This window comes from Hemitrygon akajei, chromosome 24, assembly GCF_048418815.1.
Source record: "Hemitrygon akajei chromosome 24, sHemAka1.3, whole genome shotgun sequence".
NCBI classification, from domain to species: Eukaryota; Metazoa; Chordata; class Chondrichthyes; order Myliobatiformes; family Dasyatidae; genus Hemitrygon; species Hemitrygon akajei.
Window position 1 is genome coordinate 24,363,798 of NC_133147.1, and position 19,233 is coordinate 24,383,030.

The following is a 19,233-nucleotide window of genomic DNA, read 5'->3' on the forward strand; positions in this document are numbered from 1 at the left end:
TAAACACCATGAAAATTAGCCTCCCTCTCCTCCCCTCCCCTTCCCCCTCTTCCCCATTCTCCTCTCTCCCTTTCTGTCCCCTTTCCCTTCCCCCTTCACCACTCTCCATCACTCCCCTGGATATAGTTTATGAGGATGTTTACAGGGGTTGACTGTCAGGCGGTTAAAAAAAAGTTTCTCCTCATCTCTGTTCTGAAAAAGCAGTGCTAAATCTACTTAATCTTGTGGTTTTGTCTCCTGGTTCTAGTCTCACCAGTGGAAACAACTTTCCTGCCCCTATCCTACATAATTGTATATGTCTCATTTTCCTGATTTCTAGTGAGTATAGCTGATCTCTCCTCATCGGCAAACCCCCACATCTCTAGACCAGGAGAAAGGTTCAAAGGTTAATTTTATTGTCAAAGTAAGCATGTACAAGTCTTATGTTTGTCTTACTCCAGATAAAGAGAGACCCTGGGTGTTGATGATAAAAAAGACATCAACTCCTCTCCACCCCAACCGGCGTGAAAAAGAAAAGAAATAAAACTGGCAGACTCCAAAATATCCAGCACCCTGCTCCCCCGCTTGCAGCAAAAACAGCCACAATAACAATCCTCGAGTGAAAACACAGTGACAGTAAACACCCAACTCCCCCAACACACAAAAAATTAACAGATCACCCTCCCCCCGCTATCGACCACAAGAAAGAAAACACTGAAAAACTGAAGGAAATCAATGATCACGTAAATCTCAGCATATGGGAGACACAACCTCACAAGAAAACACGTACTGTAAATGAAGCATAAATTGGACAAAACTTTTACAACAAAGAACCACCAAATAAGAACTAAAAAAAAGATCGGACTCGATGGACTTGAAAAAATGAAGCACAGAACTAGAGGGTCTCAGTGTGCTGAGGAGCACCTTTGGGGGCAGACAATTTGAGTCGAAACCCTTCGTCAGGTCTGACAGTGTGGATTTTCTCGTGTCAATTAGAATCACGTTTGTTATCACTGAGCAACACACACAAAATGTCGGAGGAACTCAGCGGGCCAGGCAGCATCTACGGAGAAGGGTAAACAGTCGGCATTTTGGGCCGAGACCCTTCTTCGGGACTGGAAAGGAAGCGGGGTAGTCAGAGTAAGAAGGTCACTGACGTGGTCATGGAATTTGTTGTTTTGTGGCAGCAGGACTGTACATTACATAAAAATTAATATAATTACAATAAGAAATAAAATGATTAAATATTGTAAAAAGGGAGGAGAATAATTCATGTGTTCGTGGACCATTCAGAAATCCGATGTCCCAGATTGAGAAGATCCTCCGCAAGTGTCACCACACTTTCAGTGCCAATAACTGTAACGCCATAAGATATAGGAGCAGAATTAGACCATTTGGCCCATCGAGTCTGCTCTGGCATTTCATCACGGCTGATCCATTTTCCCTCTCAGCCCCAGTCTCCTGCCTTCTCCCCATAACCCTGAACGATCAAGGAACTATCCACCTCTGCCTTAATAAGACCGTAAGATAGAGGAGTAGAATTAGAACCAACAACAGTAACAGGCTCTTGAACCAATGGGATAACTGTACTTCATTCAGCTTCACTTGCCCCGTCATTGAAATGTTCCCACAACCAATGGACTCACTTTCAAAGACTCTTCATCTCATGTTCTTGATTTTTATGGCTTATTTATTTATTATTTCTTCTTTTTTGTATTTACACAGTTTGTCGTCTTCTGCACTCTGGTTGAATATCATCTAGTTGGTGTGGTCTTTCATTGATCCTGTTATGACTATCATTCTTTAGATTTATTGAGTATGTCTGCAAGACCATCAGGGAGGAGGCATACATTGAACAATTCAGGGATAGCTTCTTCACCTCTGCCATCAGATTCCTGAATAGATATTGAGCCTATGAACACTACCACACTATTATTTTTTTTTCTTATGCACTACTAATTTAACTTATTTAATATGTATACTTACTGTAATTTACTGTTATAATTATGTATTGCAATGTACTGCTGTAGCATTAAAAAATTCCATGATATATGCCAGTGATATTAAACCTGATTCTGTATGTGCTGACTTTGATATTAAATTTACTTTGATCTTTGAAAACCCTTTCCCACCTTCCTACCGACTTGTTCAGAATAACGAGTCCACACTAACATGGTCCCAGTTGTCATGTTTGGCCCACACCTCTTAACCACATGTATCTCTAAACATTTTTAGATGTTGTTACCACTTCCTCCGACACCTCATTCCACATACCCACTGCCCTCTCAATGAGGTCAAGAACGGAGCCTAATGGCAGAGCGCAGACCCACAATCAGCTCTATTTCTCACCTGCTGAGCAAGATCAAAATCTACGAGGACGAGCGTGAAGTCAGCCTTGGGTCTTGGTCAAAGTTTGATCAGTGTGGTTTTTGGGCTGGATTTGTTTTTAGAGGATCCTGCAGTTCGCGTTTGTGTTAAATGTTTCTGGTTATATTACTATTTTGTGTGATTTTGATCGGGGCGGACTGGCTTAGTCAGTGAACGACAGCGCTAAATTGAACTGAACTAAACTGAACATTTCTAGCTTGTTTCAATGACTCTGCGGTTTGACGTTTAGTATTCTGTGTCTCATTTGCTTGTGGTTTTTGCTGCTCCCACTCCCTATTAAATGCTCCCAATGGCGTGTGCCTCAAATAGCCTCTGACAACCAAGTCCAGCTCCTGGCCTTCACGTGTGGCTTTACAACTGAGCCCAGCAGAACCTTGTCTACTGACATAATTGGTTTCTGGCACCTTAAAACCAGTCGCTTCGGGCAGACGGGGCTCGTCAGCCGCGGTTGGCAGCTCATCTAGGGGAGAAGGAAAACTCTGATCTCGAACCTCCGCTGCCTTGCATGTACTGGGTGATGGGGATCCTTAATAAATGGACGCCACTGCCTTTTGAAGGTTTTCTCGATGGTGGGGAGGTGGTAATGCAGCTGGCTGAGTCTACAACCCTCCTGTGCAGCCTTTTCTGATCCTGTGCAGTGGCCCCTCCATACCGGACAGCGATGCAACCAGTTAGAATGCTGACCATGGTAGATACGTCAAAATTTGCTGGACTCTGATCATAGCAAATCTGTGTACTTGAGGGGGATGTTGGGCAGTCTAGAACTTTATCCCTTAGAGCATCGGAAACTGAAAGCTGATCTCGTGGATCAATGGGTGAATGTACACTCCTTTCCCCAGAGTTGGAGAATCAAGAACTGGAGGACACAGGTTTAAGGTCAGAGAGCAGATATTTAAGAGGAACCCCAGCAACATCTTTTCAAAGTTCAAAGTCCATTTATTATCAAAGTATGTACACTATATACACTCCTTGAGTCATGACTCCTTTCAAGCATCCACAAAACAAAGAAACCCAATAGAACCCATTTTTTAAAAAAAAAGTCTGACACCCAATGTGCAGAGAGAAAAAAAAACAAATTGTGCAGACAATAAAAGTAAGCAAATAGCATTCAGAACAAAAGTGAGCCCAAGGACATGAAGCCTGGCATTATTGCAGCTGGAGCAGGTCACAGCTTCAGTTCAGTGCAGAGCTGAGTAAACCCATGGGGCAGTGAGCAGAACTGATCCAACCCTTGCCTCTGGCCCCAACACCCTGCATTTTTCCATCCAGAGGGTGGTCCTTGTGTGGAACGAGCTGCCAGAGGAAATGGTTGACGCCACTACATTAACAACATTTAAAAGTCTTTTGGACAGGTACACGGATGAGGGAAGGTTCAGAGGTATATGGGTCAAATAGGCCTAGTTTAGATAGGGCTGTTGGATGGCATAGACTAGATGGGCCAAAGGGCCTGTTTTCATGTCGTATGACTCATTGAGATGGATGACAGTCTCAACCTGAAATGGCGACTCTCATCATCCTCACAGATGCTGCCTGAGCCGCTGAGTTCCTCCAGCAGATTGCGAATTGCTCCAAATTCCAGCGTCTGTGGTCTCTGCCATCTCCACACCGGTCTCAGCTTCTCACAAATATTTTCCTCACTTCAAACCAGTGCTTCCTCCCCTTTCACATAAAAGAGCTGCAGATGCTGGAAATTTGAAAGGAAAACACAAATTGCTGGGAACACGGTTACTAAACAATCCTCACTGCCACACCCCTGTCCACTTCCCTATTCTGCTAACCCTCTCATTCAAACTTTCATACACACCTCCTCCCAGAGGGGCAAGGGTGTGACACTAAGGCTTTGGAAGGCATTGCTCAGGTGGGATTTGGAGCATTCACCCCAAATGTTGACAGTTCCTCTCCCCTCCACGGGCGCTGATCAACCTCTGAGACATTGTTAGTTGCTCCAGAATCCAGCATCTGCAGTGCTTACCCTTCCCTTTCTGTCCCACACCATCCACCCCCCTCCTCCCCTTCTCTTAACCATTGTCCCCTCCCCACCATTCACCCCTCACCTTCCCCTCTCCCTCCCCACTCGTCCCGCCCCATCCACCCTTCACTCTCCCCTTCTCCATCTTTCTCTCCCACACCATCCATCCCTCTACCTCCTTCTTTTACCATCCACCCCCCACTCATCCCACTCCATCCACCCCTCACTGTCCCCTTCCTTCTCCATCTTGCCCTCTGCACTGAATACCCCTCCTCCTCCCCTTCTCTTACCATCCTCCCCCTCCCTTTCCACTCGTCTCGCTCCATCCACCCCTCTCTTCCATTCCTTCTCCACCCTTCTGTCCCACACCATCCACCTCTACTCCTCCCCTTCTCTTACCATCCATCCCTCACTCTCCCCTTTCTCCACCCTTCTGTCCCACACCATCCACCTCTACTCCTCCCCTTCTCTTACCATCTACCCCTCACCTTCTCTACTCGTCCTGCTACATCCACCCCTCACTGTCCCCTTCCTTCTCCATCTTTCCCTCTGCACTGTCTACCCTTCCTCCTCCCCTTCTCTTACCATCTTCCCCTCTCCCTTCCTACTCGTCTCGCTTCATCCACCCCTCACTCTTCCATTCCTTCTCCACCTTTCTGTCCCACAACATCCACCCCTCTACCTCCTCTTCTCTTACCATCCACCCCTCATCTTCCCCTCTCCCTCCCAACTCGTCCCACTCCAGTCTGGAATGCACTGTTGGGGGTGGTGTTGGATGCAGACAAGTTAATGATCTTTAAGGAGGACGGTGGCTGTATTTCATTGGGAGTTTGAGGAGAATTGGTATGTCACCAAAAAACACTTGAAAAGTGTACAGAGTATTTGAGTAACACCGGTTTGGAAGACTCCACATTGGTAGCAGGTGAGGTATCATGACTGGGTATAAAAGTAGCATCCATCAAAGGCTCAGTCTTTGCAAGCAAGGATGGGTCATGGCTCACCCCTTTGTGCCAAAATTTGTGAGAGAATTGTTAGTCAGTTCAAAAGGAACATTTCCCAATCCAAGATTGCAGAGAATTTAGGTCTTTCAACATCTACAGTACATAATATTGTGAAAAAATTCAGAGAATTCAGAGACATCTCAGTGCGTAAAGGGCAAGGAAACCACTGTTGAATGCGCGTGATCTTTGAGCCCTCAGGCGGCACTGCCGAAGAAACCGTCATGCTACTGTGACAATTATAGCCACCTGGGCTCGGGAGTACTTTGGAAAACCATTGTCACTTAACACAGTCCGTCGCTGCATCCAGAAATGCAACTTGAAACTGTATTATGCAAGGAGGAAGCCATTCATCAACTCTATGCAGAAACGCCGGCGAGTTCTCTGGGCCCGAGCTCATCTCAGATGGACCGAAAGACTGTGGAACCGTGTGCTGTGGTCAGATGAGTCCACATTTCAGCTAGTTTTCAGAAAAAAACAGGCATCGAGTTCTCCGTGCCAAAGATGAAAACAACCATCCTGATTGTTATCAGCGAAAGGTGCAAAAGCCAGCATCTGTGATGGTATGGGGGTGCATCAGTGCCCACGGCATGGGTGAGTTGCATGTATGTGAAGGTACCATTGACTCTGAGGCGGATATTAGGATTTTAGAGAGACATATGTTGCCATCAAGGCGACGTCTCTTCCTGTGACATCCATGCCTATTTCAGCAGGACAATGTCAGACCACATTCTGCATGGGCTACAACAGCATGGCTTTGTAGACACAGAGTGTGTGTGCTTGGCAGTCCAGATCTATCTCCTATTGAAAATGTATGGCACATCATGAAGAGGATCAGACAACGGACTGTTGAGCAGCTGAAGTCTTATATCAAGCAAGAATGGACAAAACTTCCAATTGCAAATCTACTACAATTAGTATCCTCAGTTCCAGAACGATTAAAAAGTGTTATTAAAAGGAAAGGTGATGTAACACAATGGTAAACATACCTCTGTCCCAACTTTTGTTGAGTGTGTTGCAGCCATCAAATTCTAAATTTGTGTATATTTACAAAATACAATTAAGTTGGTCAGTAAAACTATTGAAAATCTTTTCTTTGTACTTTTGTCAGTTAAATAAAGGTTCATGTGAATTAACATATCACAGATTTTAGTTTTTATTGCATTTTGGAAAATATCCCAACTTTTCTGGAAATGGGGTTTGTATATACCATACTATGTATTGCAATGTACTGCTGCCACTAAGTTAAAACACTTCACAACATATGTCGGTGATATTAAACCTGATTCTCATTCAGAAGATAGACATATGAATCTACAGAGAGTAGAGAGGGGGATATGGACCAATGAACAGGCAGATGAGCATATTACGGCATTGTGTTCAGCACAGACTTTGCAGGCCAAAGGGCCTCTTCCCATGTTGCCCTGTTCTATATTTAATATTTCCTTGAAAGGGAGCCATTCAGCCCATCAAGAAAATGCAAGCAGGAGTGGGCCCCTCTGCCCTACCGTTTACTGTGCAGAACAGACTTGATGGGCCGAGAGGCCTAATCCTGCTCCTACTCTCAGTGGCCACTTTACTACAAACACCGGTACCCTCCTGCTCTTTAATGTAGGTATCTAGTCAGCCAATCAATGCATAAAAGCATGCAGATGTGGTCAAGAGGTTCAGTTGTTGCTCAGACCAAACATCAGAATGGGGGAAGGAATGTGACCAAAGTGACTTTGACTGTAGAATGATTGCCGGTGCCAGATGGGGTGGTTTGAGTATCTCAGGAACTGCTGATCCCCTGGGATTTTCAGTCTCTAGCGTTTACAGAGAATGGTGTGAAAAACAAAAAAAAAAATCCAGTGAGTGACAGTTCTGTGGGTGAAAATGCCTTAATGAGAGGTCAGAGAATGGCCAGATTGGTTCAAGCTGACAGGACAGTGACAGTAACTCAAATACTGTAACCACGTGTTACAACAGTGGTGTACAGAAGCATCTCCGAAAGCACAACAGGTCGAACCGTGAAGTGGATGGCGTACAGCCGCAGCCGACCACGGACATGCACTCAAAGGCCATTTTATGAGGTAGAGGAGGTAGCCGATAAAGTCACCACTCAGTCTGAACATGATCATTGCTCATCTATGCTGGCCACAGATCCTCCTACACCGCTTTCAGTTCCACAGTTTGTCAGCCTCCTCCTCAGTGATTCAGAAGATCCTTCCTTCAGGGGTAGGAGATCCAGCGCTTTCTGGGAAAAGAAATTTCCACACACTTCCTTACGTAGGATTTTGTCGCGGAAACGTCACCTGTGAGCTGTCCCCGGTACAGCCTTGGGTGCATTGGTTGTAATGCAAGCAACGCATTTCACGGTAAGTACTGGTGCATTCACTCAAATCGGGTGTGATGTTTTCTTTCGGGTCTGTCAATTGGTATCTCTCTCAGCCTCTCCCACCCTACCCTATGCTGCCCCCCATGCCCCCAAATACCTCCCTTTTCCCAGATTCTTATCTCCCCCTCTCCCTGGACTAACCCACATTTTTTCCCCTTTGCCCCCCTCCGCCTTCCCCTCAACCACTCAGCAGAGTGCCTCCATCTCCCCCTCTCCCTTGCCCTCTCGCATTCCCATCTCTTGTCACCCATCTAGCTCCCCTTTCCATAAGACCATAAGGTACAGGAGCAGAATTAGGACATTTGGCCCATCGAGTCTGTTCCGCCATTCCACCATGGCTGATCCATTTCCCTCTCAGCCCTAATTGCCTGCCTTCATGCCCTGATAATCAAGGTCTGCCTTAAGTATACCCAATGACCTGGCCTCTACAGCTGTCAGTGGCAACAAATTCCGCAGATTCACCATTCCCTTGCTAAAGAAATTCCTCCTCATCTTTGCTGTAAGAGGATGCCCCTCTATTCTGAGGCTGTGTCCTCTGTCCCTAGACTCTCCCACCATAGGAAACATCCTCTCCACAACCACTCTATCAAAGCCTTTCACAATTCGATAGGTTTTCATTTGGGTCACCCCTCATTCTCCTGAATTCTAGTAAATACAGGCCCAGAGCCATCAAAAGCTCTTCATATGACAAGCTGTTCAATCCTGGAATCATTTTCTTGAACCTCCTTTGAACCCTCTCCAGGTCAGCATATCCTCTCTAAGATAAGGTTCCCAAAACTGCTTGTAATACTCCAAGTGAGCCCTCAGTGATGCTTTCTAAAGCCTCAACATTATATCCTTGCTATTATAGCACTTTTATTTCCTGCGGAGCATTAAGAAAGCTCACCTCTGTCCCAGGATACTGACAGACTTTTACCGCTGTACCATTGTGAGCATACTCACCAACTGCATCTCAGTGTGGTATGGCAATTGTCCCGTACTGGACCGCAAAGCACTCCAGCGGGTGGTGAAAACTGCCCAGCGGGTTATCGGCACCCAACTGCCCACCATTGAGAACATCTACCATAAACGCTGCCTGGGCAGGGCGAAAAGCATTATCAAGGATGCATCTCACCCTAACCGTGGACTTTTTACTCTCCTCCCATCCGGTAGGCGCTACAGGAGCCTCTGTTCCCGTATCAGCAGGTTCAGGAAGAGGCTGTGACCCTGCTGAGTCTCACATCACAGCGCTAAGCAGTATTGCACCCATATTGTACTGTCTCAGTACTTTTATATTTGTGTGCTGTAGCACTTGCTTTTTATTCACAGTTATTTTGTAAATAACACTATTCTTTGCATTTCTGGTTCGATGCTAACTGCATTTCATTTGGCTTTGTATCTGTACTCGGCACAGTGACAATAAAGTTGAATCTAATCTAATATTCCAGTCCTCTTGTAAATAATATTAACACTGCATTTGCTTTCCTCACCACAGACTCAACCTGCAAATTAACCTCAGGGAATCCTGCAGAAGGACTCCAAAGTCCTTTTGTACCTCAGATTTTATATTTCGACCTGCTACTTCTTTGCCCATTCTCCTTATCTGTCTAACCCCTTCTGTAGCCTCTACTTCTGCAAAACTACCTGCCCCTTTAGTTGTCTTCATATCATCTGCAAACTTTGCAACGAAACCACCAATTCCACCATCAAATCATTGACATATAATGTAAAAAGAATCTGTCACAACACAGACCCCTGTAGAACACCTCTAGTCACCGGCAGCCAACCGGAAAAAGCTCCCTCTTTGCCTCCTGCCAAATAGTCACTGCTTTATTCGTGCCAGAATCTTCCCTGCAATACCATCGCTCCCACCCGCCACCTCACTCCCCCATCACTCCCACCTGTTACAGCACTCCCCCATCATTCCCCACCTGCTACCTGACTTCCCCCACTACTGTTTCCCCTCACTCCTTCCCCATCCCTTCCCTCTCTCCCCACCCCTTACCCCCTCCCTTCCCTCTCCCCACCCCTTACCCCCTCGCCCCACCCCTTCTCCCCTTCCAACCTCCACCCACCCTTCTACCCCTACTCTCCCTTCCCCTACCTTCCTTCTACCCCTTCCTCCACCGTTGCCCCACCCCCTACATTTTCCCTCCCTCCTCCCACCTTTCCCTCTCATCTCCACCCACCTCCTCCCACAACCCCCAATCCCCACCCTATCCCCTCACCCCACACCCCTGCCCCTGTCTCTGTCTCTTTTGCTGCCAGGACGTTTAGCGATGCCCCTGTAGGTCGGAGGGCCGTACAGGGCCCACAGTCTCCCTCTCCGACCGGGGTGGCGGGGGTGTTGTTGTAACGCTGTTTTTCCAGACGGATCCTCCTCCTCCATCTCCAGACCTGGAGACGTCCCGCCCTTTCCTCCTTCCGCCCAATCATCACCCCGATCCTTGATAGCAGCTCGTCGTCGTTGTCGCTCAACCCATTTCCCATTGGCTGTCGCGCCTGTCGGTCAGTACATGTCGCACTGTGATTGGCAGCCAGCATCTAGCGCCCCCCCCCCCGGCAAACGAGGCCCACGCCCAGGTTCGCCGGCTGACTCACTTGTTTTTCCGCCCCGGTTTCACGGTTCGTTTCGGGCTTCTGGTTAAAAGCCGCTCCGGAGTCGCCGGTGTGCCGGTTTGCGTCTTGGTGAGCGGCGCCAGTCGGATCCGCGGTGCTCCCCTCGATCCCGGTGCCGGTCCTGCTCCTCACCGCCCCCTCCGCGGAGATGTCGGATGACGGTCCGAAAACTGCCGACCCCGGGCTCCCATCCGAGAATCTGTACGTGGTGGTGGACTGCAGTTCGGAGCTGATTAACCTGCTGAGGTGAGACGGAAAGAAGGGGACCCCGGGGGGTGGGGGAGAATGGGGACCCGGGAGATAGGGGGAAGGGGACAGTGATTGGAAGGGGTCAGGGACATTGGGGGTGAGGGAGAGAGGAGGTGGCAGAGGGAGTGGGATGGGGAAGTGGTGAGGAAGGGGGGTAAGGAATGGGGTGGATTGAGTGGAGGAGACGATGGGGTGAGATGGAGCTGCTGAAGCTGTAGGGGAGATGAAGTAGTGAGAGGGAAAGAGGCGAGGGGTGCAGCGAGTGGGAGCAGAGGGAGTGAATGGGGCATTTGGGGGAAGAGGGCATGATAGGGAAGTGAATTTTGGGGAGGTGGATGAGGGGGGAGAGTGTAAGTGGCATGGATGAGTTAATTCTCTGGCCAAGTGGAATGAGAGAGATCCGGGGGGGTGGGGTTGCAGTGGATGTCTGAAGGGGTTGCAGATGATATCTGGGTGGATCATGGAGAGGGGAGCCCCCCAGCCCCAGCAATGACCCTGGAGTCACTTCCCCATTGGTCAGCACCTGTCATTGTGAACCGGAGCCACCTTTCCATATGGGTTGTGTCATCAGTGCCGAGAGTGAGCCTCTGTGCCAGTTTCATGTGTCCCTGTGCCACCTTGTTTATCCCTAGACACCAGTCCCCTGGCCTAACCCCTCGGTTCTGAGACCTGGCGTAGGAAGTTGACTTATGTGGTTGAGGCTGTCCTGCCCCTCTGCTGAAATACACAATTGGGGTCAGAACGAGGCAGGAGAAGACCACCATCCCTTCCTACCTGTTGTACAGCACTCAAAGTCCTTTGCCTCCCCAGCCTGCCCCTCAATCTACTCCATGTCTTGAAATCTATGGACCTGTGTTCTGAATAGGAACGAAGCTCCCACTGTAGTTTGGGGAATTCCAACTGAATAACGCTGTGGATGTAGAAATTCCGCCGTATCTCAGTCATGAACAGCTTACCCTGAAAGGTCAGGTTCAGTCTTCTACCAGGTTTACAAGGATGTTGCCGGGACTTGAGAAACTGAGTTACAGAGAAAGGTTGAATAGGTTAGGACTTTATTCCCTGGAGCGTAGAAGAATGAGGGGAGATTTGATAGGGGTATATAAAATTATGATGGGTATAGACAGAGTGAATGCAAGCAGGCTTTTTCCACTGAGGCTAGGAGAGAAAAAAAAACAGAGGACATGGATTAAGGGTGAAGGGGGAGAAGTTTAAAGGGAACATTAGGGGAGGGCTTCTTCACACAGAGAGTGGTGGAAGTGTGGAATGAGCTGTCAGATGAAGTGGTAAATGCGGGATCACTTCTAACTTGGACAGGTACATGGATGAGAGATGTGTGGAGGGATATGGGCCAGGTGCAGGTCCGTGGGACTAGGCAGAAAAATGGTTCAGCACAGCCAAGAAGGGCCAAGAGGCCTGTTTCTGTGCTGTAATGTTCTGTGGTTCTCTGAGTCGCCTTTGGTCGGGAGAGAAATCTTCCCTGAGGGAGTGTCCTTATCAATGACTTTGCCTTTCTTTTTTCTAAATTCTCTTGAAAGGTGATTGCGAAATGTACTTATGGTGACAGAGAGGGAGTTTGGCAAGATGCAAAAGTCTGCAGATGCTGAAATCTAGAGCAGTGACCGAGTTTACAGGCAGGATAGAGAGAGGATCCATAAACAGCACTGGTGCACAGGGGCACCTTGAGGTGCAAGACCATCGTTCGTTTGTTACGCGCCTTGTTGTTTGACGTGGGCAGATATAGTTGTTCCACGACCATGATTGTTCTTGGCAACTTTTTCTACAGTAGTGTTTGCCATTGCCTCCTTCTGGGCAGTGACTTTACCAGATGGGTGACCCCCCCCCCCCCCGCCCCCCCACCCCCAGCCTTTATCAATACTCTTCAGACGTCAGTGGTCGCATAACCAGGATTTGAGATCTGCACCAGCTGCTCATACGACCATCCACCACCTGCTCCCATGGCTTACGTGACCCTGATCGGGGAACTAAGCTGATGCTACACCTTGGGTGACCTGCAAGCTAGCGGAAGGAGGGAGCGCCTTACACATCTCCACAGGTCCATAGCCCCCTGAAAATGGCCACACAAGTAGATAGCGTGGTTATGAAGATGCTTTGCCTTCTTGCCTTCATCAGTCAGGGCATCGAGTACAAGAGTAAGGTACACAGAGTATCGTGTGTTGTCTGGTCACTAAGTTGCAGGAAGGCTGAGGACGTTTTGGAGAAGGTACAGAAGAGCTTCACCAAGATGCTGCCAGGATTAGAGGGCATAAGCTACAAGGAGAGGTTGGACAAACTTGGGTTGTTTTCTCCGAAATGGTGGAGGTTGAGGGGAGACCTGAGAGACGTTTATAAAATTGAGAGGCAGAGGTGGTCACAATCTTTCTCCTAGCGTAAAAATGTCAAATACTAGAAGACATGCATTTAAAGTGTTTGTCGAGGTGGGAGGAGGAACATGTTGGTCCATGGCCACCTCTTGTGCTAAGATAAGGCCATCCTTTGGGTGGATGAGTAGCACCTTGTATTCCTTGGGAACCTTCCATTCTGATGGCATGAATATCGATTTCTTCCGGTAAACAAATACTCTCCCCTTCCTCTATTCTCCACTCTGACCTTTTACCTCTTCTCACCTGTCTATTATTTCCCCCTGGGTCCCCTCCTCGTTCCCTTTTCCTCTCCTCTCCTCGTTCCCTTTTCCTCTCCTCTCCTCGTTCCCTTTTCCTCTCCTCTCCTCGTTCCCTTTTCCTCTCCTCTCCTCGTTCCCTTTTCCTCTCCTCTCCTCGTTCCCTTTTCCTCTCCTCTCCTCGTTCCCTTTTCCTCTCCTCTCCTCGTTCCCTTTTCCTCTCCTCTCCTCGTTCCCTTTTCCTCTCCTCTCCTCGTTCCCTTTTCCTCTCCTCTCCTCGTTCCCTTTTCCTCTCCTCTCCTCGTTCCCTTTTCCTCTCCTCTCCTCGTTCCCTTTTCCTCTCCTCTCCTCGTTCCCTTTTCCTCTCCTCTCCTCGTTCCCTTTTCCTCTCCTCTCCTCGTTCCCTTTTCCTCTCCTCTCCTCGTTCCCTTTTCCTCTCCTCTCCTCGTTCCCTTTTCCTCTCCTCTCCTCGTTCCCTTTTCCTCTCCTCTCCTCCAGCCCTTTACCTTTCCCACCCACTTGGCTTCACCTCACACCTTCCAGCTAGCCTCCCCCCTCCCCCCCCCCCCCAACAACCTTTTTACTCTGGCATCTTCCACCTTCCTTCTCAGTCCTGAAGAAGGGTCTTGGCTCCTGGTGCGGCCTTTTATATATTGGTGAGACCCAACGCAGACTGGGAGACCATTTCGCTGAACACCCGCTCTGTCTGCCAGAGAAAGCAGGATCTTCCAGTGGCCACAAGTTTTAATTCCACGTCCCATTCCCATTCTGATATGTCTATCCATGGCCTCCTGTACTGTCAAGATGAAGCCACACTCAGGTTGGAGGAACAACACCTTATATTCTATCTGGGTAGCCTCCAACCTGATGGCATGAACATTGATTTCTCTAACTTCCGTTAATGCCCCTCCTCCCCTTCTTACCCAATCCCTTATTTATTTATTTATTTCCCCTTTTTATTCTCTCTCTGCCCCTCTCACAATCACTCTCCCTGTTCTCCGTTTCCTTCTGGTGCTCCCCTCTCCCTTTCTTGTCTCTAGGCCTCCCGTCCCATGATCCTTTCCCTTCTCCAGCTCTGTATCCCTTTTGCCAATCACCTTTCCCGCTCGTAACTTCACCCCTCCCTCCTGTCTTCTCCTATCATTTCGGATTTCCCCCTTCCCCTCCCACTTTCAAATCTCTTACTATCTTTCCTTTCAGTTAGTCCTGATGAAGGGTCTCGGCCCGAAACATCGACTGTACTTCTTCCTATAGATGTTGCCTGGCCTGCTGAGTTCCACCAGCATTCTGTGTGTGTTGCATCAACTTGAGTTCATTTCCATAGACCTGAGTTTCTCCGGCATTTTGTGTGTTACTCTGAGCCTCCAACATCTGCAGAATCTCATGGTGTTTATAAGTTCAAAGATGAGATGAGTTTGTTCTTGTAATACAAAATATGGTGGGTGCCTAGATGGTGGTGGTAGGCAGACATGAGGAGGGATATGGATCATATGTAGGCAGTAGGGATTTAGTTTAATTTGACATTGTGTTCAGCACAGACATTGTGGGCAGAAGGGTTTGTTCCATGTTGTAACAACCTGTTTCAAGTGCCTGCAGCCAGTCTCCATATGATGAAGCCATTTGGCTCATCAGGTCCACACAGTGTGCAGGAGTTGGAACTCAGCGTGATCTCCTGCTGCTGTAACCCATCTACCTCAAGGTTCGACGTGTTCTGCGTTCAGAGACGCTCTTCTTACAGCACTGTTGTAACGTGTGGTTATTTGAGTTACTGTCGCCTTCCTGTCAACTTGAACCGGTCTGGCCATTCTCCTCTGACCTCTCTGATTAACAGGGTATTTTTGCCCACAGAGCTGCCCTTCAATGGCTGATTTTTTTGTTTCTTGTTCCATTCTCTGTAAACTCCAGAGTAGGGGTTCCCAAACCTTTTTTTTTATATACCATTGACAGAGGAGTCTGCGTTAGGAACCCCTGTTCCAGAGCTCACCTCTAACAACCGATGATACTCCAGAGACTGAGGGGAGCCTCTGTGACTCTCCAGGGACAGCAACCCAAGTTTGTCCAACCTTCCTCTGAATCTATTCTGCACACTCTCCAAAGCCTCCACATCCTCCCTCTAATGGGGAGAAACCAGAAATGAACGCAATACACAGAACGTAAAAGAGTACAGCGCAGGAACAGGCCATTCAACCTACAAAGCTAAAAAAGCGAATCGAAAACACTCGAGCGCTAGTATCTCCTATCTACACCATGTCCATATCTACCCCCCACCCCCATCTTCCTTAAACTCCTGTGCCTATCGCTACAAGGCCTCTATAATGTATTTGCCTCCACCACCATACCAGGCCGTGCAGTCCAGACATCCGTGACTTTGAGTGAAAAAAGAAACTTGCCCCTCACATCCCCCTTGAACCTACTACCCCCATTTACCTTCAGTGAATGCCCTCTGGTATTAGACATTTCAATCCAGGGAAAATTATTCTCTATCCTCTTTATCGAAGCCTCTCATAATCTTGTAATCCTTTCAGTCTCTGGTGCTCCAGAGAAAACAACCCAAGTTTCTCCAGGCTCCCATGATAACATCTGCCCTCTAAACCAGGCAGCATCCTGGTAAACCTCTTCCCCAAAGTCTCAACCTCCCTCCTATAGTCGGGCGACCCAAGAGCATCCAGCCTCAGCAAGGTTTTACATGGCTTCCTGGCTCTTGTATTCAACAATGTTTTCCTGCTCTCTTTCCCCTTGCAGTGTGAATTCGGTGCAGCCAGAGTCGGGGATTGTTGCTGATATCGACATCGGTGAGCTTCTGTATCCCAAAAGTTCGGAGAGTTACTACACATTGAAAAGCCAGCCCATCATTGAAAGGTTAGTCAAATATCCCTTGGTGAGCGTCGTAGCAGATCAGAGATTCAAAGTACATTTATTTGCAAAGTGTATATATGCGGTATGCAACCCTGAGATTCACACAACAAAGAAGCGCCATGGAACCCATTTTAAAAAAAAATCTAACTCCCCAACGTGCAAAAAAAAATCAAGCAATTGGCAAAAAAAGAGAGAGAAGAATGCAGAATATAAAACACAGAATTACCAGAGTCATCAAAAGGGACTGGGTATACTCAGTCCAGCTCAGTTCAACCCAACCCAGCACTGTGTCGTTCATTATCCTTAAAATCCCCAACTAAAATCGCACAAAATAGCAAAAAATACGAGCGACAAAGAACCAGAAATACATCATTACGTGATCTGGACCCTGAAAACTTTCACTCACTCACCCCTCAAACATACTTTATTTAATTGTGTGCTAGGAGACGAGTGTGGCCCCTGTCACCCACACTGGTCTGAAGTCTGGACGGAGAAATGTCATTTTCATACAGAATTGTCAGCAGTTACAGACATTATGTATGTTCAGATTCCTTATTGGACAGAGCAGATTGAGATGAGGTGAAAGAACGGATACAAGACACACACAGCAACTAAGGGGCAATGGTTTTACTGACTTTGAAGTATCATCGGTCGTTAGCTTGTTGCTTCTATTGTGAATGGCGATTGATCTTGATAGTAAGGAATTCAAACATACAGTGCAACATGTACAATAAGCTGGAGGAACTCAGCAGGTCGGGCAGCATCTGTGGAAACGAGCAGTCAACGTTTCGGGCCAAGACCCTTCATCAGGACACAACGGTGTCCTCTAGTTCTCGGCCCGAAGCGTTGACTCCTCGTTTTCATGGATGCTGCCCAACCTGCTGAGTTCCTCCAGCGTGTTGTACGTGTTGCTTTGACCACAGCATATGCAGTGCACTTTGTGTTAATCAAACGTACAGTGATTGACTGAGCTGTAAGAACAGTAATTCATAGCGTAAGAATGCCAGTTCTAGGGACCTGGTAGAGCAGTGCCAGAGACGGGGTCGGAGGGCACGATGTGAGCCTTTACAGGTGGGGTGTAGTGGTTTTGCTGGGCTGCTGACTGCAGAACCTACTCTCTTCCTTGGCATTACAGGGGCTGCAAAGAGCAGGGACTGTCTGGCCTCCAGATGGCAGTGGATCAAGAGGAGTGCTGGGCACAAGCTGGCTGGGTCGCCCAGGCGAGGGTGTTTGATGTTGAAAGACCTGGAGCACCCAATAACCCCAGGTTACGTCACTGATGATGTGTCCCATCACATCTTAGATAGGTAGATACTTTATTGATCCCAAGGTAAATAACTGTGTCACAGCAGTGTTACAAGTGCACAGATATACAAATATTAGAGTGTAGCGGTGTGCTACACGCAGCGCTGAAATAACGACACATAGTCGGTGAGCTGCAGTTGCGAAAGAGGTTTATTCAAACTTCGCGGCCTTGCTTTAAAGCCTTCCTGTTCCCGCCCTCCCCGGGCGGGAATACTGTAGGGGGCGCGTATTCACAGTCCCGTCCCGCGCGCGGGCTTTTCCCCTTGCTGGTGACGCAGGCTTGGTGTTCTCTTTGGGACCGGCCTCAATGGCAGCGCGCGCCACTTTGTGAGCCGGTTCGAGTGTGCTGGGAAGTGGGTCGCCACAAGAAGAGAATTATGAAAGAATAAAAAATAAGTTAACTCAAACAGTCTAACAGGAGGGGGTCATCACTTCCCCGGCTATAGGTTGCCTGATGGCTGAGGGTAAGGACGAGCCTCTTTGGAGCAGCATCAAAATATCGGTATTAACAGTCAGTTGAAACCTCAAGCTGACGACCGATGATGCTTTGATGTGGTGGATCATACATCACAGTAAACCATATGTTTGAATTTTTTACTTGCAAGATCAGTCACCATTCACAGTAAAGGTGCTAAGTCAAGGTGCTAGATCATTAGAAACTGCAAGCTGACAACCGACGATGCTTGAAGTCAGTAAACCAATTGTCCCCTAGTTGGTATCTGTGTTTGCATCCTTTCATTATAGTTTTATCTGGAAATGATTGTGAGAAACTGCTATGCAATGGGAAGCACTGCTCTTTAAAGACCTTACTTTCCTGTCCTACGTGCACTTCTCTAGTCTGTTCTTGCCTGGATGTTGTTTGCCTTACCGCAACTTCTCGAAGCTCCTGAAAGCCTCCCCCATCCCCCAGTCTCAGCTTGGAAGCAGGCCCTTTGGCACAACATTTCACATTTAAGATGCCATATTCCAGCTAATCCCAACACGAGGAAATCTGCAGATGCCGGGAATTCAAACAACACCCACAAAATGCTGGTGGAACGCAAGGACCCCCGTTGCTTAAAGGTATTGCTCCATGGTATAAAAAAAGGGTTGGGAACCCTTGTTCTAAACCTTTCCTATTCGTGTACCTGTCCAATGTTGGTCGGATCATATTTGTTAGCTTTCTTGAGCCCATCACCCCTGCTGGGGCTGAGGCCGCTGACAGCAGTTTGCCAGAGTCCTCTGTCCTGAACCAGTCATTCAAGTTGTCCCCTTGGTGTAGCCCATCCTCTCAGCGAGAAGTGTGGACAGTCATGGAAGGAGTGTTGTGTTCCTGGAACAGGGCCCATATCACTATCTTCCCTAACACGAGACTGAGCAGTTTTGGGCTCCTCACCTAAGAAAAATGTGCTGGCATTGGAAGGGGTTCAGAGGAGGTTCACAAGGATGATTCCAGAAATGAAAGGGTTATCATACGAGGAACACTTGTTGGCTCTGGGTCTGTACTCGCTGGAATTTAGAAGAATGAGGAGGAGGAGGATCTCATTCAGAGCTTTCCAATACTGAAAGGCCTAGACAGATAGATGGGCAACATCCTTTCCACATGGTGGGGGAGTCTAGGACAAGAGGGCACAGCCTCAGCATTGAGGGACATCCATTTAAAACAGATGCGGAGAAATTTCTTTAGCCAGAGGGTGGTGAATGTGAGATTTATTACCACAGGCAGCTGTGGATGTTAAGTCATTGGGTGTATTTAAGGCAGAGCTTGATCGGTTCTTGATTGGACACTGCATCAAAGGTTACGGGGAGAAGGCCGGGGAGTGGGGCTGAGGAGGGAAATGGAGGATCAGCCATGATGGAATGGCAGAGCAGCCTCTACGGCCCAAATGGCCTAATTCTGCTTATGGTCTTATCATCA

The 19,233-nt window shown here is 48.0% G+C and overlaps 1 protein-coding gene across 3 annotated transcripts in view; it reads left to right on the forward strand.

Annotated features, from left to right (window-relative positions):
• The first annotated feature begins 10,238 nt into the window (after positions 1–10,238).
• tfe3a (transcription factor binding to IGHM enhancer 3a) overlaps positions 10,239–19,233 on the forward strand; it is a 55,645-nt gene continuing 46,650 nt past the window's right edge. For 2 of the 3 annotated variants that reach the window (XM_073028589.1, XM_073028590.1), the window contains exon 1: positions 15,918–16,034. Coding sequence is in view for 1 of the 3 variants with exons in the window: in XM_073028588.1 (XP_072884689.1) it covers positions 10,458–10,555; positions 15,918–16,034 (215 nt within the window). In the remaining 2 variants the exon portion in view is untranslated. Of the gene's footprint in view, positions 10,556–15,917; positions 16,035–19,233 lie in introns of those variants that run through there. The other variant, XM_073028588.1, reaches the window with a different exon arrangement.